The 9853-nt window shown below is 43.0% G+C and overlaps 1 protein-coding gene across 1 annotated transcript in view; it reads right to left on the reverse strand.

Moving 5' to 3' along the window:
• Positions 1–2339: 2339 nt before the first annotated feature.
• Positions 2340–9853, reverse strand: part of ABAT (4-aminobutyrate aminotransferase) — a 35567-nt gene continuing 28053 nt past the window's right edge. The window contains exons 10-15 of the mRNA XM_010189528.1: positions 9201–9349; positions 7561–7698; positions 6073–6240; positions 5211–5357; positions 4019–4130; positions 2340–2751 (exon numbers count right to left, since the gene is read on the reverse strand). Coding sequence (XP_010187830.1) covers positions 2630–2751; positions 4019–4130; positions 5211–5357; positions 6073–6240; positions 7561–7698; positions 9201–9349 — 836 coding nt within the window. The 3' untranslated portion in view covers positions 2340–2629. The remainder of the gene's footprint in view (positions 2752–4018; positions 4131–5210; positions 5358–6072; positions 6241–7560; positions 7699–9200; positions 9350–9853) is intronic.

Genomic DNA, 9853 nt, shown 5'->3' on the forward strand with positions numbered 1-9853 from the left:
GCAGGATTTAAACCTGAGGAAGAATCAAACCTGACCCCCTGTAACATGTAAAATGTCTTTTGAGTTGTCAGAAGCAAGTAAATGCCTTACACTGCTCTCCTAGCTGCCTCTTCATTGGAAGGAATGACAAATAAACTGACCCTCACCCATACAGAAGTTTGGAGTGTTCTCTGCCCTGTTTCTTCCTCACATGTATCCAAACCTCTGTGTCTTGGTGGATGGGCAGATACAGGTAAGTAAAACTGCCATTTGAGTGCATGGGCTGACCCTCATTTGCTGTTTATTCATGTTGAGCTTTTCTTAACGAGCTCCGTTATTTTCAATTCTGGCTGATACTGTGTGGTACAGCAAAAGGAAAAGAGAAAGAAATGTTCCTTAGCTTAAACACCACGGCAGCAAAAGACAGTGGACTGTACGCATACAGCGTGGTTTTTTGAGGCTTAACTTCATAAGAATGTATTTAATATGCACTAATAATTCGATTTAGGCATCTACTAGGTGTAAAAAAAAAACAATTAAAAACCCAAACAAAAACCCAACAAACCCCTGGAGAAGTTCAATTATAAATATTTTATTTAAGAATACTGATTACACATGAGATGTCATTTTTTATGAGTCTGTGTACAGTTACTGGTTACACCATGAAGTGTAGTTTAGTATTTGTTTCAACATTTATTTGGCACTGTCCACAGTATGCTGTAAACAATATTAACTTTATATGCTTCAGCTGCAGTGCTTCCTATGTGTTCTCTAACATGATTTCATCAACATGTTGTACACAATTATACAGTTACTGAGTGTCAGTAAAAATTATAAAAACACCTATTCATAATAAAAGTGAAGATGTGGTAAGACTTCAAATTACTGGACCTTTGCTTCTTTAAAAGTACAAGACTTGCTAGAGACACTTACTAAAACTACTGCACTGATATGTTGAACAAACTAATTCCCAAAATGCTGTAAAGTCCAGTTCTCGGTTTGACTTTCCTCTTGCTGAGAACACACTTACAAGGACAGCGATGACAGTGAGGTTTTGTCGAACGCCAACCTGCCGGTCCTTCCCCTGGATTTCTACAGCCTCTGCTCAAAAACCTGCTCAGGTTCTGACCAGCTGGCACCAGAATTTGGGTTTCTGCAGAGAGGTTTACAGAAATCCTATGATTTTTAAGCTAGCAGAAAGTGAGTGTACTTGAGTTTCCCAATACCAACACTCAAAAAATCAAATGGGAAAACCATGATTAGCATTTGTCAAAGCAGGTAAGAAACCTCTCACATTTTGGTAGCTGTATTAAACAAATCTTTTTAAGTGCTCTGTCTCTTATTATGTCCTTAAAAGTTGTGGTCAGATCCTAAAAGGAAAACTGTAAAGTCCACTGTGGTCCCTGTTTTTTTGGTGCATAACAAAGTTACACTTAGTAAACAAAATCCAGATGTTTGTGAGCCAAGAAAACGGGGAAAAAAAAAGGCACCAGACCTTCAAGTCAGCCTTAAGCAAATGGCAAAGAGCACATAGTAGAGAGATATCCAAAACAATTCTCTGGAGAAAAACAGATTACTGAACTGTTGACACTTTGATCCTGTGGCTTTCTAGAAGATCTCTGAAGTATCAATGACAGAATAAATTAGAACAAAAATAGAATTACTTTGCATTATAAAGGTGCAGTTAGGATTAGGCCTTCACTGCAGTGGCTCTGATGTCAGGTAATGGCTAAGATCAAACAATTCTGCTGTAGCTTTACAAAATACCTCAAGTATTGATGTAGAACTCGTAATAGGTCAGTCAATGGCTATTGCATGTTATGAGCAAATGGTGAAATAATCTCACATCATTCTAGGTTATTTCCACCTCTGCAAGCAATGTGCTTCACATGATTCTCTAAGCTTTGTCAAATTACATACTTGAGGGTCTAGTTTTCTCTGTACAAGTCTAATTGTAAGAGAAGTCAGAAGTTTTTAAAATTCAGACCGAGGAAAGAAGTACAGCTACTTCAGTCCCGCTTACTGCACTGCGCCCATGGCTGCGTGCGTGCGTGCCACGGAAGCAGCATGGGTAGGCTGGGCATAGAGTAGCTGATGCATCCTGATCCAGTTGGTGTGGTGGACGTCTGTATTCTAGGGAATAAAGCTGGAAATTATTCTGTAAAATACTGTACTTGGCAGCAGTGGAAAGCTGAGCTTTCCTTGCAACACTTGATTTTTTTATTTCAGCTGCCATTAGAGAACAGCACTTTCAATATGGCAGGTGTGTGGCTACAAGTGTTAGGCCATACTTGTGCTGCCTCTGGACACAGGAGTAAGTCTGCTGAGATTGCCTGTGAAAAGGGCCTGTACCAGGTCATAGACAATCAAAGAGTCAGGGCCATGAGTGGAGAGAGGACTCTGCAATTAACAGGACCCAAGCCAGGAGGTGGAGGGCCACAGCTTCTACAGACGCACAGTGTGGGACGGCTGTGTGTACCTGCTGGTGACCAGTACCAATGCTCTGCCTGGGTCGAGCATGCGTGGAGCAGCTTGCCGTGGGCAGGATTACAGACAGAACACAAACCTCAGTTTATGACTTTACACTTATCTTGTAAGTAGAGAAGACATGAATTAATGCAATCTAATTTCAGTGCAAAGGAACTGCTTTTTACTTGAAATTTGCTAAGATGTCACTGAAAATGTTCAGAAAGAGGTGCGCATGGTGATCCTTGAAGATCAGCGTTGGACGAAAACGAATCGATCTGTCGCCACAGCCTCCCAGCACAACACCTGGAATGAGAACAGGTCCTCCTGTCATTTCCATCTTTGCCAAATAACCAGGAAATGCAGGGCTCAGTGAGGTTCACCTCACTGTGGAGGGCCAGCAGACGCTCCCAAATCACCACTGACCACACAGTGATACAGCACATAGCTGGTGGAGCAAAGGGGCCTCCAGCTCAGGAGCTCAGAGGAACGCTGCTGTCTGGAGCTGTTCTGTGCAACATCTGAACGGTGGAACTAAGGCCAACATCAGTGGAGAGATGGCATCCAGTGCCGAGCTGAGACTTCAGCATTGCAGTGCTCTACTGGTGAAGCCTCAATGCCAGAACAAGACGCAGTCGATTTCTTTGCAATTTTGTTTTTAAACTACTTCATTTTTTTTTAATTACAAATGGTTAAAAATATCTCAGTGCTGGCAAACTTCTTCCTGCAGTCTTTTAAATGCATGGTCTTTTTATTTTTAACCCCCAAAATCAATTAATTCTTTGAAGTGTTTGTGGGAAATGAAAATCCATACACTGAGCTGAGCTCACCATGCCTCTAAGCATGGCCCTGGTTTACCATGAAGCAAACCACTTGCCTTCTCCCCCTGCTAGCTTACTTTCCAAGAACAAAAGATACCAGTGTCTTTTACACTCTAACATTTTGGTTTCACAATAGTTTAGATGCATCATCCCCGTTTCTTTCAAGAGGTAGGAGTAACAGCAAAACCTGACAGCCACGAAAACTGAGAGCAGCAAACCCAGGGCCACAGTTCAAGAGGTTCCCTCCTGACCCCATTACCTGGGCTTATCTAAAGCTGGGTAGGCGTTGTGTAAGAGAAGAGGGGTGTAATTGTAGATCCATGCCCATTTTAAGCAATTTACTATATTTCATGATTAGTTACTCCAGAAGTTCATAGTTTTTCTCCCTGTGTTTTCCTGAGTGACAGCTCCATTAACTTTCCTCTAATTCTCCTGATCTGTTGTCTAGAAGTAAGCCATGCCTAGGTGCACCTCACGTCACTGCAGAGGAATGTGAAAGCAATGTCACAAAAACTCATACCCTGCATAGATCTATGGAGAAAGGTAAACACACACACCATGCAAACAGCCTGGTCTGATGTCTCTGAAAAGACAAGTATTTCCTGAAAAGTCTAAATACAGATTTGTCCATAATTTCACTTCTGTCCTCTGCTATTGTAGTACACGTACACCATATGAAAGAGAAACCTTAAAGCATTACATATGCTACTGTTTGTCATTTGCAGCTAATCCACATGCACAAACTTTCTTACCTTTGTTCCTGGCTATTGTAATTAACTTGTTTCTAGTTGCATCGTTTGGAGTGTCGAACGAACAGAATGTCCCTCTTCCTCTCACTCTGCTGATCAGATGGGGGTAGCGAGCCTGCAAAGAGACGTGAGGAAGTGGTGAGGACGTGTGCTCTGCTCTGCCGACACACGGGAGCCCTGCATTCAGCAGAGTGGAGCTACAGCACGGGCTAAGCTCCTCGTGTAACCTTGGGTTCCAGTCACCCCTCTCTGACAAAGGCCAGAGTAGCCCCTGCCTGTGGAGTCCAGCAGACGGCAGGTTCCCTCCTCACAAATCAGATAAACACCTGAGCAGGAAGTGAGGATGAATTTGCATTCCCAAGCTGGGTCAAGTCTAATCTTATATGGAGCCTCCTGAAGTAAGCGTGAAGTACCTTACATCTCAAAGTACCTACACTCCAGGAAAACCTGAGCAGAATTAATCTGGAATGCGACTAGAAACCAGCTCATTCTTAGCTGCACTAAGACATCAGTATTACACACTTCACTTACTGTCAGTCACAATCCTCATCTTTTGTAAGAGTAACCTTTTTTGGATAGCACTGGTTGTACTCTGGCTCTCCAACATATGAAGATTCTATTATTTTCTGTTCTCCCTGCTATGCCTTGGGGTTGTGGAGAGCAGAGACTGTATTTGGGTTCATCCTGTGCAAAATGCCTGTTGGGAGGTAAGCATTTACAAGCCTATCCTTAAATGCTGATCTGATTTTCCTTCTCATGTGGGGCTCCACAGTCGAAGCTATGAGGAATTTCCCCCAGTCAAAGGAGGGAAAGCTACAATTTTCTTGTTTCAACAGCCCAAGGGAACTGTAACAAAATATGAAGACACTTTCCTTTAAAAAGACCTTTTGGGACAATGAGATGCTAGCTGCTTGTGGTAACAGACTTCTAGCAAAATAGTTTAACTAGCTGCAGTTTACACCTTCAGTTATTTTGGGGATCACCTTTTATTTTGGATTAAGCTATAAAGAACTAGCATTCTTAAGCCAGTAAAAGAAAGTTTACTTCAATTCCAAATGGGACACAGTTATTCAGACTTCCATTGAAGTACCTAAACCAGCAAGTTACAATTACGGTCTGGTCCCCAGCCCAGGCATTTGAACTGGAGGAGGTCAGATCCTACCTGATCAGCAAGTTTCTCCTTCCAGATGTTTACCTGTAAATCCAGCAGCCCAGTCAGCAGTGCCTTCCCAGCGTGGGTTGCATTGTTTAGAAGGTCTTCTCTTTTAATGACCTTAATGACTTCAGCAAGCATAAGGTTCTTGGATGGATCTCCAAGCCAGGTATTAAAAATCCGATAGGGCTTGGGAAAGGGTGGAAAGAGAGTTGTGGAACATGTTAACAGGCAAATCGCTATAATAAGGAAAAGCAAGGCATCAAAGTGGTAATGCACACATCTAGAGTATGAAAAGCATGCACTAATCCCACCAACCCCCTTTTTTGTTGTAAAGCAGGATACAGCTGCCCTGCTGAGCAGAAACGGGCAACTACTTTATGCTACAAATGTACTGCATTCTCTTTTTCTGTTCTGACATCTCACTGAAACACGGCCATAGATGACATGGAAATCAGCATCATCTGCATGAGTTTTACATGTAAGCTTTATGTTCTTCCCCCTACCCCTGCCTTTTTTTTTCCCCACTTATTGCATCTAAAATGTCATTAATGTGAAGAAGAAACCTTGCTGACAGAATCCGTAGTGCTGACACACAAACTGAAGATACCGCATTGCCCTATGGAAAAAGGTGTCAGTTTGTGGTTGGGTTTTGTACCCAAGGTTAGTTCATTGGGCTAAACCCAGTTCTCCACTCGCTCCTACCAGCTTTATGACCTTTGTGACCGACAGCAACTGCAATAAAAGTGATGACATCTTTTGTGTAAGTACAAGGCAAGTATCTATGAAGTAGCAGCTCCATCCAGCTGCACCTGCATTACTGAAGGCCACCTTGTGGACATCACAGTTACTCATGAATGGGTCACCAACTAGCACAGAGTTCAAGTTTCATGGAAAGCCTTACAGCATTTGGCCTGAACTCCTCTTTGTGGAAAAATCCTCCTGTCATCATCTTCTTACTGAACGTTACCACATCAGCTGGGTCATCCAGGCCCCAGTGTTCATGTGCCCAGAATTTTCCTGTGCAGCCGCCTCCTGTCTGCACCTCATCCACCAAGAAGGCACAGCCATGCTGCAGAGACAGATGTAAAGAGCAGGGAACGTGAGCCCTCATTTCCAAAACAAAAATACCTCCCCTCAGGCAACGGGTACATACAAGCCAATTACATGCAACATCCCTCTTTCCTCTCCCTTCATACTCCGAATTTCCCCCCCCCAACTCCTATACCAATACGTTAGCTGAATTTTTAATAGTGAAATCTAATTTTTTCCGAAAGGCACCAGAGACATGTTTTCTACCTAAAGTCACAAACAAAGTACATGTTTTTATATAGTCTTGAACATTTCTAGAAGATACCTGAACACATCTGGGAGGAGTGGGTGGCATTTTCAAAGCTCCTGAGGGAAGCAGAATGTCATTTCTAGGAGTTTTGTTTGTTTTAAGTAAGAAGTCTCTGCCTCCGATCTGAGTCAGGCATTTGTGGCACAAAGGCAACACCAGCAGCCTGATCTGTTCAGTCCAGGGGCCTAAAATGGCCCTGGAAGAGCTGCCTTTCCAGATGAGTCTGCTGAAATTGCTACTCATTTTAGCTGGCAACGTGGATTTTTCTATGTGAACATTTTTTATGACTATTTTGTTGAGACTTTGGGACAGGAAGCTGTATCATGATATTGTAATTAAAACAAATGGTAAGTCCTTTTGGCAGCATGTCACTTCAGACAGGGCAGACCTTTGCATTTCACCCTATTTGCTGTATCACCCTAGCGAGAGCAGCTGTTAACAATGGGAAAAGGTGTTTTTTGTCATGGGAGAACAGGATTTTCCAAATGTCATCCTATGCTTTCCTTTGTAAGGACACAGATGTTTTGAGGGTGAAAAAAGCATGGAGTAGGTCTTACTGAGGGTCACTACATCTCAACAGGTAACTTCACATTCCAAGTATCAAGACATCTGTCCTTTGTTTTACTGGAACATCAGCACTATGGTTGGGTTCAATTTCCATTTCAGCTTTTTTTTTTCAATCAAAACCAAGGATGTCAACAAAAAAATTACCCTTTTCCAAACCTGCCTCTTCTGAAATTGTTTGAACGTCCTCAGCAGACTGGCATCATCATTTAAAGAACACTACTGCAAGATCCATAGTTAATGAGCCAGAGTAACTTCTCTCAGACGTTAGAAGATAATTTATTGGACTGAGGAGACCACTAGGTGTGCATCAAATGGAAGAGAAAATACTGTGCTGAGCATGGGTTGCTTGTATCTAATACATGTACGTAAGGACCCCAGCTGCGAGAAGGAGGCCTGTGAAGCTCTTGGAGAAGGCCTCTGAAGACACCAGGAAGTATTTGCATGTTTAGCTTCCACCGAGTGCACAGTGAAATATCTGGTTACCTTTCTGGCAATATCTCGCAGCTTTCTGAAGAAGTCATCTGAAGCATGGTTGTCCCCACCCTCTGACTGTATTGGTTCTATGATGATTCCAGCCACAATCTTCTTCTTTTTCCGGTACTTTACAATCAGGTCTTCCACCTGTAAATCAAACATTTATGGTACGTTCTTCCTTTCAGGACATTTGCACATTTCCTCCCAGAAAGATTAAATCTCAGCAACAGAGCTTCAATTTCTCATGGACATTCCTGGCTTTAACAGTGTCAAGAAGCACAAGGAATTAACAAGCACTTCCTCCAGCATTTAACACCGCCCTCTTGTTCCTGAATAATGCTTAAGTTTAAATTGTATCCTAAACACGCTGTAACTACTTGCACACATATCCACAATGGTGTGAAAGCTCTAGCTAATTTCAGCTGAAAGTGTGGTGGAAGCCACTGTAGCTTGCTGTGCCGTTGCTGTTGTTCTACCTAAGCAATACAGAAGAAAACAGATTTTGAGTCAGAAAACAGAACTCAGCTAATGTATCAAGGAAGGTAAATCTGCTAAATTTGCTTCTTCTAGACACCCACTTCAGGTACTTTAAAACTAATAGTGCAGAAATCCTGCTGCAGAGAAGGGCCTTACAGAGAAGTTTTAATTAACCTTGTAATGCCAGTTGCTGGCATTAGTAGTGTCATTTGTACCTGAAATACTCCTTACAGCCTTCAGAGCCCGTAACCCAGGTAGGCTGTAGAATGCAGTGGTTTCCAAAGGGCACCAGCAAGCCAATTTGCAGACTTTCAAAGAAAACATTCAGCCTTTTTTTTTTATTTAATTAATAATGTCTTCAAGCCTGCAGATTGATTTTTGCATCTCAATTCCCCCCCCTCCCCAAGCTGCTGTGGAGCAAACGCAGGGAAGCCATTTGTGATGCTTTCTGTTTTCTCTGAAGTTAGGCAGGTTTGACTAAAAGCTTCCTTTGATCCAGCTCTGTACAGCTGTCAGCGTGCTCCTGTGCTCCTCTGGAGCCGGCTGTGGTGCTCCGGGGTCATGCACTACTTCGGTCCCAGTCGCAGGGCATGCTGAGCCTCGCTCCCCAGCACCGTCTCCCAAGGGTGAGCCCTGGCAAGTGACAGAGCCTGGAGCCAGTGAGGCCAACAGGGAACCCCATGGTTCAGGAACCTGGAGGGGGTTTGCCTCTGCCCCTCAGGCTCTGTTCTGCCCACCTCTGGCTGGGGAGGGCACAGAGTCCCTGCAGCTGCAGGCAGGATCAGAGCCCCATGCCAGAAGCCTACCACAGAAAAGCTGAAAAACCTGAAATACTGGCACAGGTTCTCTCTGCAGAGGATGACACACACTCTGCTCTCTCTTACTCTGTGTCCCTGTGCAAGACCTGGCAGACGAGTTCACTGAGATAGAACGAACTTCTGCAGGTGAAATTTCACTTTGGGCTGACCCATGTAACCTCTGTAACTCGCAGTAAGTTGGCTGTTCTGGAAAGCAGGGACAGACTTCTGACCATGAACAGCAGTGAATGCTGTCTTAATCACATGCTGTTCCAATCCCTGAAAACATTCTGCTAGTGAAAAGCGACTAATCCTGCTAACACTATTCACTGTTTCAGAAGAAAAACAACAGAAAGCTGCCAATGAATTTTTTACCTCCTCTAAACAGCGGGCTTCTTCCTGTTGATTCTCTTTGACAAAGTCTTCCAGAGGATACTTTAGCCTTGGAAATGGAGCAATAGGCCAGTCCAGCGATGGAATGTCCAATTTGTGAATGGCTTTAGAGTGAGTTGTAGCTAAGCAACCTAAACCCAGAAAACCAAAAATTAAAATAACACCTGACTAGGAACTATACAGAAAAGAAGCTATCAAGAGATAAAAACGCCAGGACTATAAAATCCTCTTAATTGCTCTAGGTTTTTACTTTATTTTCTGCAATACTGAGCAATTTGATTTGGTCAAGCTTACATGGATTGCTCCAGCTTTTAAGGATCAGTTTCCATGTGCACTGTTTCAGAAAAAACAGAAGAACCTCTGCAAATCTGAACAGGTTGCTCAGAAAAGATGGGCTTCACCTGTCCAAAGATACCTGGTTGCAAAGCTCAGACTTCGAGCACTCTTGGGTAACGTGTTCAGAACAGGCACCAAGCAGATATAAAATGGTAAAAATGCATGACCCCTTATTTGTCTATTGTGATAGTTTTACCCCAGGAGTTAGATTTTTACTGGTATAGACAGGAAACCTTGGATTCGGAATGAAAATAAGGGACTTTCTGAAATCAGATTTTCAAACACTATAAAATTAATTC

Source organism: Mesitornis unicolor, unplaced genomic scaffold, assembly GCF_000695765.1.
Source record: "Mesitornis unicolor isolate BGI_N332 unplaced genomic scaffold, ASM69576v1 scaffold7188, whole genome shotgun sequence".
NCBI lineage: Eukaryota > Metazoa > Chordata > Aves > Mesitornithiformes > Mesitornithidae > Mesitornis > Mesitornis unicolor.